The sequence below is a fragment of the Sorghum bicolor genome, chromosome 10, assembly GCF_000003195.3.
Source record: "Sorghum bicolor cultivar BTx623 chromosome 10, Sorghum_bicolor_NCBIv3, whole genome shotgun sequence".
In the NCBI taxonomy this organism is placed as follows: domain Eukaryota; kingdom Viridiplantae; phylum Streptophyta; class Magnoliopsida; order Poales; family Poaceae; genus Sorghum; species Sorghum bicolor.
Window position 1 is genome coordinate 3210882 of NC_012879.2, and position 17547 is coordinate 3228428.

The 17547-nt window shown below is 42.0% G+C and overlaps 3 protein-coding genes across 6 annotated transcripts; 2 read left to right on the top strand and 1 right to left on the bottom strand.

Moving 5' to 3' along the window:
- On the bottom strand, window positions 353-4741 carry LOC8068797 (ATP-dependent 6-phosphofructokinase 6). The gene is made up of 14 exons (XM_002437802.2): window positions 4275-4741; window positions 3815-3861; window positions 3690-3729; window positions 3515-3577; window positions 3251-3388; window positions 2978-3136; window positions 2769-2822; window positions 2560-2628; window positions 2320-2449; window positions 1690-1730; window positions 1373-1594; window positions 1186-1231; window positions 950-1104; window positions 353-820 (listed from the first exon to the last, which is right to left on the bottom strand). Exons 1-14 carry the CDS (start codon window positions 4554-4556, stop codon window positions 647-649), a joined length of 1620 nt encoding a protein of 539 aa, XP_002437847.1. The 5' UTR covers window positions 4557-4741; the 3' UTR covers window positions 353-646.
- Window positions 4763-9213, top strand: LOC8069160 (putative dual specificity protein phosphatase DSP8). 4 transcript variants are annotated; one of them, XM_021449325.1, is made up of 6 exons: window positions 4763-4893; window positions 7196-7318; window positions 7501-7594; window positions 7747-7829; window positions 7997-8086; window positions 8702-9213. In XM_021449325.1, the coding sequence occupies exons 1-6, from the start codon at window positions 4864-4866 to the stop codon at window positions 8924-8926; spliced, it is 645 nt and encodes a 214-aa protein (XP_021305000.1). In that variant the 5' UTR covers window positions 4763-4863; the 3' UTR covers window positions 8927-9213. The 4 variants fall into 4 exon arrangements, with proteins under 4 accessions (XP_021305000.1, XP_021305002.1, XP_021305001.1 ...); XM_021449327.1 differs by lacking the exon at window positions 4763-4893 and adding an exon at window positions 5960-6460 and having other exon boundaries at window positions 8442-9213; XM_021449326.1 differs by lacking the exon at window positions 4763-4893 and adding an exon at window positions 5962-6460 and having other exon boundaries at window positions 8683-8872.
- Window positions 14635-16844, top strand: LOC8071328 (profilin-4). The gene is made up of 3 exons (XM_002436448.2): window positions 14635-14937; window positions 15880-16017; window positions 16428-16844. Exons 1-3 carry the CDS (start codon window positions 14815-14817, stop codon window positions 16560-16562), a joined length of 396 nt encoding a protein of 131 aa, XP_002436493.1. The 5' UTR covers window positions 14635-14814; the 3' UTR covers window positions 16563-16844.

Below are 17547 nucleotides of genomic sequence, written 5' to 3' on the forward strand. Positions count from 1 at the left end.
GCAAACGCGACTGCTCACCGCGCAAGGGGCTTTCTGTTCCCACCTTTGGGCCCTTTCCAGTTGCCACGGGCCCACGCGCCTCGTGCCCTCCTCCACGGGCCGGCCTAAACGTGCGCTCAGTTTCCACCGGGTGCCCCTCGATTAGAGGCCCGTTTCGTCGTAAGGGGCAGAGCAGGGTCCTCGTGCTGCAACTGGCCCACTAGGCAGTAGAGGAACCGCCCAGCCCACCCGAGCGTCGAAGTGTGAATACCGTCGTGCATCGCACATTCGCACCGTCCATCCAACACGGCAACACCCATGTTTCATCGCACTCTGAGATGATCCGACAAACAAATAGTAGGAGACGGTCACATTACCAAAACAACTCCAGTACAGTTATTAGATTTCTGTCACAAAATTTCTAATAACTTCTGTGGGAGTCTTTGAACTTATTATATTAGTACATACAAAATTACAAAAGAAACTGCTTCCATATTATAACACTGAAAAATGGCATGTTCAGATAGTCAGCCATGTGCCAGCCAAACTACACATACGCTATTTATTTAATTTTAACACTCTACTACACTAGATATGGATAATGTTTTCTTTTTTCTAGAAAAAACTGGACAGGGAGCACTGAGCATGACCGGTGGGAACCTTCTCCTCAACCTTTCCGATGGGAAGGCGAGCCATCTAAAAGTTGAGCTGCTCTTTCCTGTTCCTTCTTTGCCTCTTCGACGACTTTGTTGCAGAGAAAGCTTGGCTGGTTGGTCGACGAGAGCAGCCTTGCCCACATCCTGTCGGTTATCGAAACTCTGTTCTGCTTCTCTGTTATCCTCTGAAGTGAGTGATGCAACACAATTAGTACGGAAGGGCATTGATTGAAGCAGAATAAGTAGGTCTCAGATGTAGATCGTGATGCTGAATGCAGTAAAGAGAATTTCGTGTCCTATGGAGTGTGACTTACATAGAAGGGGATATAGCAATGCCGACCATTCACTTGACCAATGGTGAAACCAGTATATCCAGCCATGGCTCCATGAACCACACTGTGAGCCAGCAGTGTGCAATACACATTATCAGAAGCATTGCTAGGGATGGCACGTATCATGTACGTTGGATCTGCAGTAGAAGAACAGCATCTGAGATATGTGAAACTAGCAATTCTGGCCCTAAAACATGATACCAAAGAAAATCATTTACCTATGTACTTCAGATTAATGGTCATCTTGTTTTTCTTGAAATATTCCTGAATTCACGAGTACAACATTGATTAAACAAGAACTTATATATTGCAGATAAGAGTGAAACATAGGCATGCATATAGTAACACCATCTGATGCAAAACAGAGCCAGAAGAAGTAAACAGTAGGAGATGTAAAAGTCTCACGTTTATCTTCTGAGATAACCAAAGACCAACATCAAGAAGCAGCTCATTGCCTGAAGCATCTTTCCCAATTGACTGCATGGTTTCAGCAATAAGTTTCTGTCCAGCACCCTCAGCAACAACAATAACCATATGACCATTGTCCTTCAAACGTTTTTCTATATATCTAAAAAGTCCACCTTCACCTTCCAAATAGAATGGTGATTCTGGGATCAAGCAACAATCCTGACAAAAAGGCAAATATTTTATCCATTTATTCTTGTTTGGAAACATGAAAATACACCTAAAATATTTTTGGCTCGATGGAGATGTGGACATACCACGTCCCTGCTAGCCAGAGTAGCATAATGTGCGATAAAACCTGCATTAGTTAGAAAAAAAATTGTCACTACTCACTAGTAAAATTTATGGTAATGAACAAGTTGGTTGATCTTGAGATCAGTAAGGGACGCAAGGACAAAACTTTTGGGATCTACTTCAAATTTGAACTAGATTCAAACAATTTGCCCCTTATCCAAAAGAAACCCAAGAAATATAGGCACATCGAGTTGATTATCTATCCATGTTATTTATATAGTTCTTGCATATACAAACAAGGAAACAAACTAAATACAGTCTAGAATAAAGTGGAACACCCATAACTAAATAAGCTCAAATATGCCAGCTACTGCCATATTTCTACTCAAGAAAGTATGAAACATAACAAGCAACATAGCCTTTGTTCAAAGAGATTCAAAATGTGATTTAAATTTCCATATACATTCATGAAACTAATGAAAACATAATGGCATCTAAGATTTTCATAGAAGCAAGGGAGTTCATCAAAGATTCCACTTACAGAATAAAGATATTAGCAGAGAAATACTCAAGAGTTAGTTAGTTAGTTGACACATACAATTGACAGGTACCATATATTACTAGCATAACACATGGTCTCTCACAGAACTTACCACTGTGACGGCCCATTAGCTTGACAAGGCCTATACCATTCTCAGCACTAACAGCTTCCACATGAGCAGCATTTATTGCACGTTGAGCCTCCTCGACTGCTGTGTCGAAACCAAATGACTTATCAATTACCTGAAACATGGGTAACAGTGAGTTCGTGTGTATATGGTTCATGTGATCATGTCAAATGTTATCTTTCATTTTCCACCAAAGTATCACTAAAATATGGAGAAACATATTACAGGGATGTCATTGTCAATAGTCTTTGGAATCCCAGCAACAGAAACTTTGAGACCGCGTCTTCTAACTTCCTGAAGAAGATTCAAGTAAAGAGTAACTTACAAACAAATTACACCAATACATGATTGACTGGCTATCAATTCACCATTTAAAAAAGCTACAATTCAAACAGATCTGAAAACACTTTCAGCGAATCGACAATTGTGCTTACTTCGAATATCACTCCGGCACCCCTTTGAGTACCATCACCACCAATTACATAGACCTGAACAAATAATCAGAGTTAAACCAATGTGCAAGTTTTTAAGTGTCTAACCTTGGTAAAAGAATCTTCACTGTGCCAGGAAATTAAGATAAGTACAGAGTGGTACATAAAAGAGAAAAAGATGAAGAGTAGAACTGTCATTTTGTTGTATTTACCTGATTTATGCCACGATCTTGGATACTGTCAACTATCTTCACAGTGTCATGGCCTCCTCGAGATGATCCGAGAATAGTTCCACCCCTTTTGTGAATGTCATTTACACTCTTTGGAGTCAAGGTGATGGTGTTGCGAGCATAGAAGCCTCTGTACCCACCCTATCAGAGAAAAAAAAGATGAGGACATCAAGTGAGTGCTTGAAGAACTCCTGTGGGAGAATGATTGATTGCATACTTTATGTGGACTTCATGACATGATGTAATGTACTTTACCTGAATCCCGAGTATCTTGGTGACACCATACATGTCAGATAAGCCACATACAATTTCCCTGATCACAGTATTAAGTCCAGGGCACAATCCTCCACAAGTGACAATGCATGCATGGACCTCATCCGGTTCAAAATATACCTAACCAATACAAGCACGAGGTTACAAAGAATGAAAAAAAGCTTACAAGGTTAGTAGTATTATCTCCCCGTTATTCGTAGCTTTGTTATTAGCGTACAAAATGTGAAAATCATGAGGTTCATATACCCTTTGGCGAGGTCCGGCACGACGGAAGTGGTTCCCTCTGGGGCCATCCTTGTGAACAACAATCTACATTGAATAATAGTAGGCATCCAGGATTGATGTCAATACTTTGTAGGAGTGAAGTATTTCTTGACATTAAAAAATATGCGAGTGGACAACAAGGTCAGTGACAATTCACCTTCTGGCAGACAGTGTCATCTGGGTTTACAAAGTACTGCCTAAGGGGAGAAGAAACAGGGCAAGTTAGCTACATAGCAGAAAAGGAATAATTTGAGCTAATCAAACCAGCAACTTCAAGCTTACTTCACAACAGAGTATGCCGGGTTATCTTGTAATGGATTTGGGTAGGTCTGCAGCATGGAACAAAATTTTTGTCATGATCACAAATCGGTTACGAGTATCTCTCAGATTCAACGCTTCATCCGTACCCTCCATGACTAATGGCAAACCGACTATATAACTGAACGGACAAACTAAAACGAGGAAAGAGTGAAATGTAGGGTACGTGATTCACTGATCACTAAGAAAAAGCACCGAGTGTTCCAGTCAGAAAAGGCCCAAGCATTACTAAATAACAAATTTCGCTGACAACTTTAACTTTTTCCCACCAATCATCGTCAGATTCCACTTTCTCGCGACCCCGCCTTAACACCACGATGCCACGAAGCGGGCCGACCTCGCCCTCGAGCAGGAAGCAGCGATCAACCATTCTCACCGCGTCAAACCCCAGATCGAACCCCTTCGCACGGGACGCGGCACTCACCGGGAGATCGGGGAGGTAGTCCGAGACGTGCGGCACGTCTTCCAAGACGTACCCGGCCTCGCCGGACACCAGCTTGGCCGCTGCAGCCCCATCCATCGCCCCTCCGCGCCGGTTCCGCTCCGGCTCCCAGTCCCACGCGCGGACCCGCGGCGTGTCCCGACGATCGACCAGGTGGTGGTGCGTGTGGTCCCGCAGGCTCGGCACGGTGATGGGCACGGGCGCGCTGGCGATGGGCCTTGGATCAGGTGCCGAGTCAGCAGGCGACGCGGGCGGCGGCGCCATGGGGAGAGGAGGCAGATGCAGTGGAGAAATCCATTGCGACTGGCGTCCGGATGGCTTTAGGAGGGGAACGGTGACGGTGACGGCGACGGGGGCGGCCGGGGGCGCGTGGCGACGCGGGGTGACGGCGACCGGTGGAGGAGACGAACGAATGGGATGCCGGCGAGCGGGCGGAACGACGCGGCCTGTGGAGGAGTGGGGGACGGAGACGGGACGGGAAGGGGAGCGATGCGCGGCCTGACACTTGGTGGTGGGGCCGGGCGTTCTCTTTCAGGTGTGGTGGGGCCGAGCCGTGAGATTCGTGCTCTCGATGTGGTGTACGGTGCACGTACTCACTCCGGTAAGATAAAGATGACATCTTTGATTAATGTCAATCTTTAGGTTCGAATAAATATCTATATAAAAATACTAAAGCTTACGGTATATAGGGCTAAATATAAACCTCTATGTATGTATCTGTCTATATATCTTTTCTTTTCTATATAAAAATACTAAAACTTATATGGCTAGATATAAACCTCTATATATCTATCTATTTATCTATTCATCTATCCACGAGTATCTACCTTTTCTATACTAGCAAATATACATGTGCATAAGACAATTTACGGCATGAAGATTTATTCAACCAACACATTATCCCCTCGCATCTTGTAATTGAACGCTCTTATTTCCAACTTTATCCTCAAGGCAACAAGAAAACAAGAAAGATGGAAAATATAATAATTAGCTAAAATAATCTAATTGTAATACTTTAAAATCCACAATAATATACCACAATAATCTAGAGATCTAAACACTGTATCAAATAAAACTATAGTTCTAATTATAATAATCCTTGTATGATACGTATTATAATAATCTAGCTGTAAGGTCAGTCTCAATGCATGTTTCATAAGAGTGTCATGCACATTAAATAGGGTGCCACATAAGCAAAATTGCTGACTTAGCAGGGTCATTAATTGAAGGAGTTTCATCAAATGAGAGAGGAGTTTCATCCCCATGAAACTCATATGGCTCGGTTACCTAGTTTATAGTCTTGGTAACTGTGTCATGAAACTATGCATTAAGACTGGCTTAATCCAAATACACTCTAAATAGTACTCCCTTTTATCACAATTATAAGTCATTTTCTTAACTTTGACTAGCAATTTTTATTTTATTCAAATGGAAATAGTTTCATTTTTTTTAGAAAAAAGTGTTACTCTACATTTTGATGAAATAGTTTTCACAATGGATATTGTAATGTCGATATGTTGTGTTCTCATCCTCTATAAAATTTTTGACATTGAAGGTCATAGCTATAAAAAAAGATTTAGAACAAATCTAGCTGAATTATCTTGTGATATATAATCAAGTAACGAATATGATTTTTTTTATGATCTATTTGGAAAGCAGGAAAATTTTCCTTTTTCCTTTTTTTCGTGTGAAATTGAATTGAATCCTGCTGCTATTCCTATTCATGTGCCGTTCCACTACTAGAGGTCTCGTTTTCGGTTTTCACCCTGTTCCCAAATCCCAATCATTCCACTCGCAACTGGCTTGATCACCCAATCCGGCAACTCCCTTTGTCTCAGGAAAAAGAAATCGAGGCAATTCCCCACTTCTCACACGACCTCCCGATTAAACGCTAAATCGCGCCAAATTTACTCTTGGTCTCCCCCAAACCAGCCGCCGTCTTTCATCCTGCTGTTGCAATTTCATCCAAAACTTATCCCCGTCGGAACTGGGAAGCCATCGCCATGGCCGCGGAGGCGGGCAGCCGGCGTGGGGCGGCAGCGCGGAGGAAGGCGCAGGAGGCGGCTGTGGGCGCCGCCGCGAGGGTTCTTTTCTACCCGACGCTGCTGTACAACGTTGTGCGGAGCAAGGTCCAGGCCGAGTTCCGGTGGTGGGACGAGGTCGATCAGGTTCGTTACTGGTTGTCTTTGTCTCCCCGCTCCCCGGGCTCCTCTATAGTAGCCTCCTGAGCGAGAGATTGGATTGAGGTTTTGAGTTGAGAATGGTAGGGTCACTAGTAAACTAGAGCTGCCTCTGTTGCTCAGGCCTCTGGGGATCTGGCAGGAGAATTCTAGAGGTGGATCCTTGTGTTCTGTAGCACATTGAAACGAAGCGATAGCGATTAAGAGGTAGAATTTGAAGGATGAGCATGAGTACTTCACTTATAATACCACATTTTAGATTCAGATGCGGTAACACCTTGTTTCAGTACTAGAACATCTATCTATCTAGAAGAGGTTGTCTCTCGTCTGGCCGTCCTCATTAGAATTAAGAGCCTCTTACATGCTTTTCATTAGGAGTAAGTTTAATCAATTTTAGTGCTAAGGCATAAATTGAGTAACCTGTGAAGACCAGCCCATCCTGGATGAAATGCAGCATGACAGATAGGCTTTCCAAATACTGCTGGCTTTGTTATTGTTCACTGCAAGGAATGCTATAGTTGTCATATGCATGAAGTTAGCTTTGTAGCCTGGGTTTTGTTGTGGCTTGCCTGGGATTATTAGTGTTTACATGATGCTAGTTTTATAAAGTTATACTGTTGCCCTTGTGATTGAGCAGATATCAGATATTTGATATTTCTGTTTAACTACTCATAGCTACCTTTTAGCTAATGATACAAATGCAATTATTGACCTTTGTGCCAGTTCGTTTTGCTTGGAGCAGTTCCATTCCGCAGAGATGTAACACGCTTGCAGAAGCTTGGGGTACATGGCGTGATAACCCTAAATGAACCATTTGAGACTTTGGTACCATCATCTATGTATAAGGCAAGTGGCTTGTAAGTTATTTTCCCTTTTCATGGTAAAAGGTTTATGTCATTTTGTAGATCCTTAATCCTTCAAAGTTTCATTAAACCTTGCATATGCCACTGGGAACATAACTGCTGACCCAATCTATTTCCAATCAGAAATACACTGTGACATAAATGCTCCTCTGCTGAAATTTACAGTCACGTGGGATTGATCACCTTGTTATTCCTACAAGAGATTATATGTTTGCTCCTTCACTTGTGGATATTAATCAAGCTATTGATTTCATTCATAGTAAGTGAGCCGCACATAGTTGTTTATTAGTTGACCATGCTAAAGTCGTTGATAGTTGTTGGTCAACTGCGATGCCGCTTCCTTTTTCTCAGCAACTTTCCTTCTATTTTAATATGAAGATTTTCATTGACATTTCAGCACTTATTGATTAGGAAATGCATCTTGTGGGAAAATAACATATATTCACTGCAAAGCTGGAAGGGGACGGAGTACAACAATCGTCTTGTGCTATTTGGTAAATTTAATTCTTAGTAAGAACGTCACTGTGTAACATGTCAAAATCTGAGCTGAGAACTTCAGTTCATAATGAGAAATAATTATAGCATGCTGCCTGCTTGGAATCGGTTTCAAATTGTATCTGGGGTAAGCCATGTTATTGTTGTGGTTCTTAATTTTCACCAGGTCAAATACAAGAATATGACACCTGCAGCAGCTTTCGAGCATGTACGATCTAAAAGGGCTCGAGTGCTGTTGACACATTCGCAATGGAAGGTACTGAAAACACCCTGAGTCATTTCTTCCACCTTAAAACACCGTGACTCACATTGGAATTTCTGTTTTTTCATCCTGTCACCTCCTGTCATTTCCATGAATTTGGGAATTAGCCTCCTTTAGATAATTTGTTTATGCTGATAGATGTTATGCTTTTGACCAACTGATCCTAATGGTATGGCTAACTAGGAAAGTATATGTTACATTTTAGCAACCTTTCCCTTTCTCATTAAGGAAATAATCCAGTTTGCACCAAATATTTCCAGAGCACCTATATCTAGTTTTGTTTTAGTGGAAAAAGAACGCTCTACTTGTGCTTCAAAGATGATGTAAACATGGCATTTGTATTATTCAGGTACTCTTTTCTGGTGATTGATGATGAACCAATTTATATAGCTGGGACCAAAATGACTCTTAATGGACCTAGATATATCCCATTAATTAGAACAAAAGTAATGCTGAGTTGTCGGCTTGTCGCTTGTGGATTCTAAATGTTTCTGGATGGTCCTGATAGCCTTGCAGTTCATTTCTTGATGTGGAAGAAGAGTTGAAGACAGTTTAAATAATTGCTCAATGAAAACCGTCATGTATTCTAGGTGGCTTTGATTGTCGCAGGCGGTTCAAGAATTCAGCAAGAAGAACACTGAGCTTCCTGCTCTCACAAGCGATTCAGCAACAGCATCTCCAGCACGGGACGCGGTACGGGTAACAGTAGCAGATTTGAATGGCAATGATGCTCCAGAGTTTCTTACAGGGGATGCCAGCTTGTCTAGCCACAAGACTACACCGTCAAGGCCAATGATTAAGATGCTGTCATGCTTGTTTCCTTCTCGGATCTGATGAATGATCGATCACTGGGCATCGGGTGTCCGAGGTGCATGCATGGTGATGCCCCAGTCTATCTGCGAAGTGGTGTGCAGATCTGTAAGGACGGTGGCAGCATACCTTTCCAAAAAGGAAATGGCACCAGCATTGGCATAAATAATATTTCTTCGAGTCATATTGTCCATATTCATCCGATTTGCATGTATATACCTTCGTCATGTGAAATTCATTGTTCGGACCTTTGATGAGAATGCACATCTTGGATTGAATAACATACCCGTACCTGAATGGCCTTGTGTGAATTGAATAGCATGCATGCCAGGCTGGGTTTATGAAAATTGGCACAATGAACCAGAGTGGTTGCAGCCAGCCAGCCAGCCGGGGTGAGCGGAAATTGAATTGGAAAATCACCTGTGGATGTTCTGATTATACTAGTTTTGCCTAGCAGTGGTTGAAATACCTGATTCCGTTTAACGAGTCTCTTCTGGCAGGTGCTCCGAAAATATATATATTTGACTTCAGTGCGCAGCATGACTAGGCCTTGTTTAAATCTTTTTTTTTTATTTTGACACCGTAGTACTTTCATTTGTTTTTGGTAATCATTGTTTAACTATAGACTAACTAGACTTAAAAGATCCGTCTCACAAATTACAGATAAACTATGTAATTTGTTATTTTTTTATCTATATTTAGTGTTTCATGCATATGTCGCAAGATTTAATGTGACGGAAAATCTTGAAAAGTTTTTGAATTTTGAGATGAAGTAAACAAGGCCTAAAAGGCCAATTGAATTGTCATTCACTTGGTTGGTGTACTCCAGTTGTGCGGCTGCCAAGTTCAGCCACCTGTTCAGATCACCTGGTCCTGATCGGATCTGAAGATAAAATAATACTCCTGCGTATTTGAATATATATGTGTATTAGTCGTTGGATGCCATTTACAGAAAGGTCTTCAGAAGCAACCAAAATCCAAAGTAGAAGCGACGTCTATCTACGACGTTTCAGACGCCGTCAATTTCATATTGGAGTTCTTGATATGAGCTCCGTACTATCATCATATATTTTTTCTATCAGCCAACAATATTTTTTTCTTATGATAAATTACGATAAATCAGCCAACAATATTTTCAATCATGAATTTTCATATCAACAGTAGGCTCTAACATACTCCAGTAATGGACTTTATAGTTCCAAAAAAAATTAGAGTTTTTAGAATTTTTTGTCATAAAACAGCAGTTCTTCGTCTGACGCTACGTGCAACAGTTTGGAAAGGATGACACGTTTATACAAGTGATGACCTGGAGCTGTTCTTCGTCTGACGCTACGTGCGCTTGGCTGATAAACCATAAAAAATATTTGTTCGTTGTTTTGTTGTGAGAGTAAAATACTATTGAATGATTAGTAGATTCGGTAGATAAGCTCAAGTTACTTTTAGCTGAAGCTACCATGCTGAACCTCAGCAAAGGTAGCAATGACGTAGCATCGTGCTCAGGACTTCCCCATTACAGGCTAATACAAACATATACCTCTAACTAAAGTAACAGGCCATGTAGACTGGGCTCCCAAAACTCTGAAAGTTTTTTGGTGCCCAACTTTGACCTAAGAAGTTGTGTCACTTTTTCTTTCTCTTCGATGAGTTGCGGCAGAAATAGCAAGGGAGCACGCGTGGTCCTAAAAGTTGGAGGCTTCAGCCAGGCCCGGCCCTGAAGGCGGGCAAACGGGGCGGCCGCCCTGGCCCCCCAATTAAACAGGGCCCCACCCCCAAGTATACAAACCATGCAATGTTTTTTAAAGTATTTGTACATAAATTGTTACATATGAATATTGCTTTTGCATATAGTGTTAAGTATTTATGAGTTTATATATACAAGTACTATTCTACATCTCCGAACTGTTATACTGAACAGAATTCAGTATCGTTTAATATTTTGCGTTTCAATGTTGTTCAGTTTTTTGTAGTCCTGGGTGTAGTACTGAATGATATTTAACGTTGTTCAATATTATTCAACATTTTTTCTGTTTAGTCTTGGCTTACGATGTAGAATATTTAGACCTAGCTACTGTGACTAGTGTAACTAAACTATTTTAGCTCTTTTTTGTCAGTGTGTTTGGATTTTAGTTACTAAAGTGACTAAAATTTAGCAAGGGGAACCAATCAGACCCTTATTCTAGAATAACAACTACAACCTTAAATATAGATAAAAAATAATTAATTACACAGTTTAGCTGTAATTGACGAGATGAATCTTTTAAGACTAGTTAGTCTATAATTGGACAATAATTGCCAAATATAAACGAAAGTGTTACAGTAGCCAAAACCAAAAAAATTCCCTTAGGCCTTGTTTAGTTTTCAAAAAATTTTGGTTTTAGGTATTGAAACACTTTCGTTTTTATTTGGCAATTATTATCCAAGTACACGTCTTGCGATTTATAGGCAAACTGTATAATTAGTTTTGGTTTTGACTATATTTAGTGCTTCATGCATGTGCCGTAAGATTCGATGTGACGGGAAATCTTAAAAAAAATTTAGTTTTTGGGGTGAATTAAACAAGATCTACGTATATGTATAAAGGACCTCCGATTTTTGTTTCGCCCCGGGCCTAAAAAAACTCAGGGCCGGCACTGGCTTCAGCACTGCAATGCGTTCTTGGATAGCTGCTCGCCACTTTTGTCAAGTGAAACCATCGATCCCTCTGTAAGACTCTCCGACACCTGTAGGGATACTAAAGCCGCTGATCTAGAACCTCATGGGCTTACCTGGACAATGGGGCAGCACGCCAGAGTGGAGCGATGGGGAAGCCCTTATAGTTAGTCCCTTCATTTTTAAATGGCACAATATTTAATAGTTTGTTCTAAATGTCATATATATTCAAAAATACAAAGTACTATTAGTTAGCTGCCCTAAAAACCATGAAACAAGCTAATCAAGCTAAAATTAGTCCATGTTGCTAAAAAAAGAAGCTAAAATTATTCCATTAGTTATATATAAATAAATATATTAAGGGTGCGTTAATGGAGGGAGATTGTCATCTTGTACTCTTATAAAGCTAAACCCCACTAGAGAATTCTCTCAACATGCAAGCTATCCACATCAACAATCCACTAGAACTTGCAATTATAGCCAACTAGCACATATAATTATGATAGTTATCTCTTCATCCACTAACATGCATTTAGTTGGCCAGCCAAATCATTCACCGAAATTGATTTAAGATAGTTTCATCTATATAACTATAACTATAAATAGTCTAATTTCTTTTTAAATTATGTGAAATCCCCGCAGCAACGCGCGGGGTATTCTCCTAGTTTTAACTATAACACCACACCACGAGTATCCCTTCCTCACCAAAAAAGGTAAACATAAGAAAAATCAAAACATTATGTTTGTTTCACTTTGTCTTCATCCGCTCACTTTGTGTCTTCCTTCTTCCATTCTCTCTCCTGGCCTCGGCTAGCCTTCCTCTCACCAATATTGCCTCTGACTTAGCAAGGTTTACCTTCATTTTCCTCTCGCCCCTTCTCCATGCCTAGATATAGCTCCCCTATCTCCACGGACACCCGCAACCACAATCGTGTCTAACCATACTGCGTGCTTCCTCTTTTTTTGTTGCTAGTCATGGAACCTGAGCTCTACCGCCCCTCACGATCTAGTAGCTGCATTGCTCTAGATCCACCACTCTCTGTTTTCTAGTCTCTACTATCACCACCGCTAACAAAACTACAGGGCCAACACTTCACCGCCAACCCTCTCCAGCTGGTCTATACCACCACCTCGGTAGGAGACGTTGTCGTTGATGCCAACTGTTTGGCCCACTCATCATCGTGACCATTATTTGACTATTGTTTTGGCAACCACCTCTAGCTACTCATTTTAAATTTGGCAACAACGAATTTCATCCTCAAACCTCAACCTCTAACCCTAACTAGAGTTCATTGGAGTTAGAGAAGACTGCTAAGATAAAGAGGTGTTTGTTGGATTTGCTCGATCACATCTTACCTCTTCTTTATTTTCCTTTTTTTTGTTTTCCTTGATATATGATACAAATGTGGTTTTCAAAGTTGGGGTTCTCCATCTACGCTTAAACTAAGAGGCCTCTCTTACATTGCTTTTTTATAAGATACTAGCAAACATTTTCATGCATTGCTACTAATCCATTACATCATGAAGTCGGAAACCCTATTATTGTTGGGTACGAGTTGTTATAACTAAGTATGAGTTAGTTCATGAGTCTGGATCACATGTGAGACACGAAGGCCACAAAGACACTTTGTAAATTAAAAAACAAGAATGGCAAGAAAATCACATCTCTTTTAAGTCTTTAACAGAGGCAGAGCTAGCATATAAGCAATGCTATCATGTTACAATATTGATTATCTACCTTGCCAAGAGCATCCGCTGTCTTCTAATGAGCATGACATAAGTAGGTTTGCCCCGTGACAATAGTAGATAACAAGATTACACTACCATTGAGTTTCTTTACGCCTCTCTATCAATTAGGGTGAACATGTTCAAGCTCTCTTCTTGCCTTTGTCACTGTTGATTAGTTCTTTTCTTTGCTAAGAACTGAGTCCAACTATCTCGATTGGCTTGCGCCGAGTGAACCACTTGCTTAATAATGTGCTTAAATGCATCATTTTTTTTCATGTTACTTCATATTCCTTTGTATTGCCTTTTCATACCACCACTTACTTTTTACTTAGCTCACTTATTGGATATTTTGATTAATTCTAGCTAGGAAATATATTTGTGTGTTGCCAACATGGTGATGGGACATGCTAGGATTGGAAATCTTGGTCTCTATATTTTGTCTAAATTAATGGGATAATCTTTATTATAGTATTGTACCAATATCCTATTATACTATGGACTTTACTACCACCCTCGTACGAAAAGGCTCAGATAATTTTGCCTGCTCACCTCCTTCCTCCCACACACGTCATCTTCTTTCTCTCGTACTCCCTCGCTGCCTCCTCACCCCACCTGGCTCTGGGGACGCTCGCTGCCTCCGCCACCACGCTACCCTCAACCCTATGCTTTAGACCTGGCGTGAGCGCCCTTGCATCGACCCCCTCCCCAGGCTCTCGGAGCGCGTGTCGCTGCCTCTGCCGCCACGCTAACCTCAACCCTACGCTTCGGATCTCATGTGAGCGCCCCCGTCTCAACCCCCACTTAGGCTCTGCGCGGTGCGCCGCCGCCCCCACAATCGCCACACTTATTTCTGGTGGTTGCCCCCACCGCCCCCGCCTTCCGTCACCGCCTTGACGTCTCGAAAACCACCACCAATCCCCCCATCTTCCCCAGAAACTTCCTTCTAAGCTCGGCGAATATGGAAATCCATGAAAACCCAAACCCTAATCCGACGGCGACAATAGCAGGTGCGTTCCACTGTTCTCCCACTCACCTGCGCATCGGACGGCCCAAACCCAAGCACGAAGAACATCGAATAGCTGAGAAGGTATACGTGCCGCACGATGCAAGCACACGCTTGTAAAGAAGCATTCCGTTATACTATTTGTCTATTCGTACGTGTTATTCATTTACATCTTAATAGCTATAAGAGTTTATAGCAACATCATTGACCTAGAATCCTAAATCCTCCCCTTCTTTTTAACAGATATAATAAATCCTATTACATCTGTTCATATTCAAAGAATATTTAAATAAAACCAATTTAGGAAAAAGGAAAATAGAAATAAAAATTGAGAAAGAGAAGGGGAGGAAAAGTAGGGTTCCATTCCACGGGCTGTCGCCCCCAGGCTAGTCGCCCAAACCACGCAACCGATATATTCCCCAGCATCCCCAGTCCAGCCGTCCAACCGAGACACCGCGTGGGAACCAAGCAGACCCCCAGTAGAAGAAGCGAAGTCGTCGCCGGAGAAGGAGGAGGAAGAGCGCGGAGCAAGATGTCGTGGCAGACGTACGTCGACGACCACCTGATGTGCGAGATCGATGGCCAGCACCTCAGCGCCGCCGCCATCTTCGGCCTCGACGGCAGCCTCTGGGCGCAGTCCACGGGCTTCCCCCAGGTTATTCTTTCCCACCTCATATCTTCCCGCCCTACTTGCTTAGCCCTGTCCTGTGCTCGTGCGCTGATCTAGACCCGCGCGACTCTAGATCTGCCCTAGCCGCGCGGCCTGGCCGGATCGGAGCGAGGGGAGGTCCGGATCTCGGTGGGTGAGGCGAGATGCGGATCTAAGGTCCCTCCCCTCGCCGCCGTGGTTGCTGCGGCGGCGGTTCTCTCAGCGTTTGATACGAGGATAGCTGACTTTAAGCTTAATGGTCCGGTGTACCGTGGATTTGCTAGTGGGGGATGGCCGGATCGGGCTGTTGGCGTCTGACGTGATCCGGTTGTTCGCTCGATTAGACTTACTTACCAGTGGTAATGAGCGTCCAGCAAGCCTAGAGCAATTTCATTTACATCTGAAATTAGAGTGTCTGCTAAAGGTGCACCAAAGGCTGAACTGCACGTGTATGCCTATATAGCGTCAGTTGTGTGATTAATCCAAAACGCACAATTTTAGTTTTCATTAAATGATGATTTCCTAATGCCCCTCTCTATGTGTGTGCGGCACTTACTAAATCAAAAGTAGCTGTCGGTTGGGATTTGGGTATTTGTATTCTGTGTTCCATGGTTGGTCATAGCTTGTGGCCTGCATTGTTCCACTTAGCCAAGGAAAATAAATCATGTAATTTGGAAATTTTCTGCGGTAGTCAGTAGGACACAGGCTTGACCTGTCCTTTTATTTCACCATGGCGTTGTCATATGTGGAGTACTTGGATTGTGTTATTCTTTGTACATTTGTTTGTTATTATAACAGAGATTGAGTTTATGTTGCTATCCTTATGTAGGGTGTCTTGGAGTGTCATCAATTGTTGCATCCTTGTTTGCAATATGATCCATCACCTTTTTCTCCTGTGTTCTCTTATCCCTGTGTTCACATGTTCATGTTTCGTGCTGCTTGTTGCAGTTAAAGCCTGAGGAGGTTGCTGCGATCACGAAGGACTTTGATGAGCCTGGTACTCTTGCACCAACTGGTCTTTTTGTTGGAGGTACAAAGTACATGGTGATCCAAGGTGAACCTGGAGCTGTCATCCGAGGAAAGAAGGTACTGTGGGATCTGATAGAAGAAATGCTTTGATGCCTTTTTCGTATGCTTATGTTATATTTTTCCGAAAAATAAACTCAATTCATATCTGTAGTACTATATTCTTGTTATGATATCTAATATGGGTCAAGCTTTTATAGAATTATTAGGTAGGAGGAATACTGTATCAAAGATGCCTGGATACATTGTCACGATCTCTTTGGATTAATTAATATGCCTGCTGAACTCTGTTAGTTTATTGCATCTGCAAGCTTTTGTAGCATGACTACCAAGAAAACATGGTCATGATCAAACTTTTGTAGCATATGACTAATACTTCTGTAGGAGGAATACTCTGTTAGTTTAACATGTGAAAACATACTCTTGAAAATGTCTGTTGATTTACCCTGTTGTTTCCACATTCCTTACAGGGCACTGGAGGCATTACTATCAAGAAAACTGGCATGGCCTTGATTATTGGTATCTATGATGAGCCAATGACTCCAGGGCAATGCAATATGGTGGTGGAGAGGCTCGGAGATTACCTGGTCGAGCAGGGCTTCTAAGTCGTATGCTATTTTGGTCATTGGGCACTTAAGTTTGCACCTCATTTGGTTCTGTAATCTGTGGGCTTGTGCATGTACTTGGCGTATTGCATGCAGTGAATAATTTAGCTTGGGTTTGTTGGTTGGTGACAGTATTGGGAACGGATTTGAATTGGGGTTTATGCTTGGCATCGCGTCATATCAAACTCAGCTGCTGTTTCACTGAGTAATGTACATTTCCCTGGTCGTGGTACTTGTGGACTCTGCTGCTTTATGGAAACGAGTGCATTTTACTGCTGTGCTTGGCCGCGTTGTTGAATTATTCCCGTAGTTATTTTATATTTCTCATGATACTCTGTTTCCGAGATCTGGAAATGTACTCCCTTGTTCTAAATTCTAAGTTGCTTTGATTTGTTTTTAGTATATTCATTTTGCTTTGTATTTAGATATAATAATAATAATATATCTAAATACATATTAAAATAGATAAATCAAAATAGATGAACCATAATACTGAAGGCGGAAAAAAAAATGCTGAAAGGGTTATGCGGGGTGAGAGGGAGAGGGAGAGACGGTGTGCCGCCGGCCACCAGAGCAATTAAATCCACAGAGGATGTCATCTCGCCCCCACCAGTCAGATCCCTTCAATCGCGTGGCCCCATGCCAACTAAGGAAACAGATGAATCCGCTTCAAGTGATCATAACCGCTTTCATCCGCTTCAAGTGATCATAACCGCACGATCGAATATCTAACGACCATGAAATTTTTGAGCAATGTGGACACTGCTTCTCTCTTGGAAGCCGGCGGCTTATTTAGGAGAGAATTCAACCGCTTATAAAAAAAAAAGACAATTTCAAAAGCCGGTGGAAATAAAAAGGAGAAGCCGCTTTAAGATGAATCCGATTCAAGTGATCATAACCGGAGCAGAAGTCGGATGACACCGACCAAGCGGAAGGAAAGCCGGTGGAAATAAAAAGGAGAAGCAGCTTTGAGATGAATCCGCTT

What these genes read in the sequence shown, in the direction of transcription:
- LOC8071328 (XM_002436448.2), top strand. Translation starts at nt 14,815, where the DNA reads ATGTCGTGGCAGACGTACGTCGACGACCACCTGATGTGCGAGATCGAT. An exon ending in AGTCCACGGGCTTCCCCCAG is followed by an intron (nt 14,938 to 15,879) that starts GTTATTCTTTCC and finishes TGCTTGTTGCAG; the next exon opens with TTAAAGCCTGAGGAGGTTGC. An exon ending in CTGTCATCCGAGGAAAGAAG is followed by an intron (nt 16,018 to 16,427) that starts GTACTGTGGGAT and finishes CATTCCTTACAG; the next exon opens with GGCACTGGAGGCATTACTAT.
- LOC8069160 (XM_002436447.2), top strand. Translation starts at nt 6,296, where the DNA reads ATGGCCGCGGAGGCGGGCAGCCGGCGTGGGGCGGCAGCGCGGAGGAAG. An exon ending in CAATCGTCTTGTGCTATTTG is followed by an intron (nt 7,830 to 7,996) that starts GTAAATTTAATT and finishes AATTTTCACCAG; the next exon opens with GTCAAATACAAGAATATGAC. An exon ending in TGACACATTCGCAATGGAAG is followed by an intron (nt 8,087 to 8,701) that starts GTACTGAAAACA and finishes TGATTGTCGCAG; the next exon opens with GCGGTTCAAGAATTCAGCAA.
- LOC8068797 (XM_002437802.2), bottom strand. Translation starts at nt 4,556, where the DNA reads ATGGCGCCGCCGCCCGCGTCGCCTGCTGACTCGGCACCTGATCCAAGG. An exon ending in GTGCCGGACCTCGCCAAAGG is followed by an intron (nt 3,389 to 3,514) that starts GTATATGAACCT and finishes TGTATTGGTTAG; the next exon opens with GTATATTTTGAACCGGATGA. An exon ending in GTGCCGGAGTGATATTCGAA is followed by an intron (nt 2,629 to 2,768) that starts GTAAGCACAATT and finishes AATCTTCTTCAG; the next exon opens with GAAGTTAGAAGACGCGGTCT.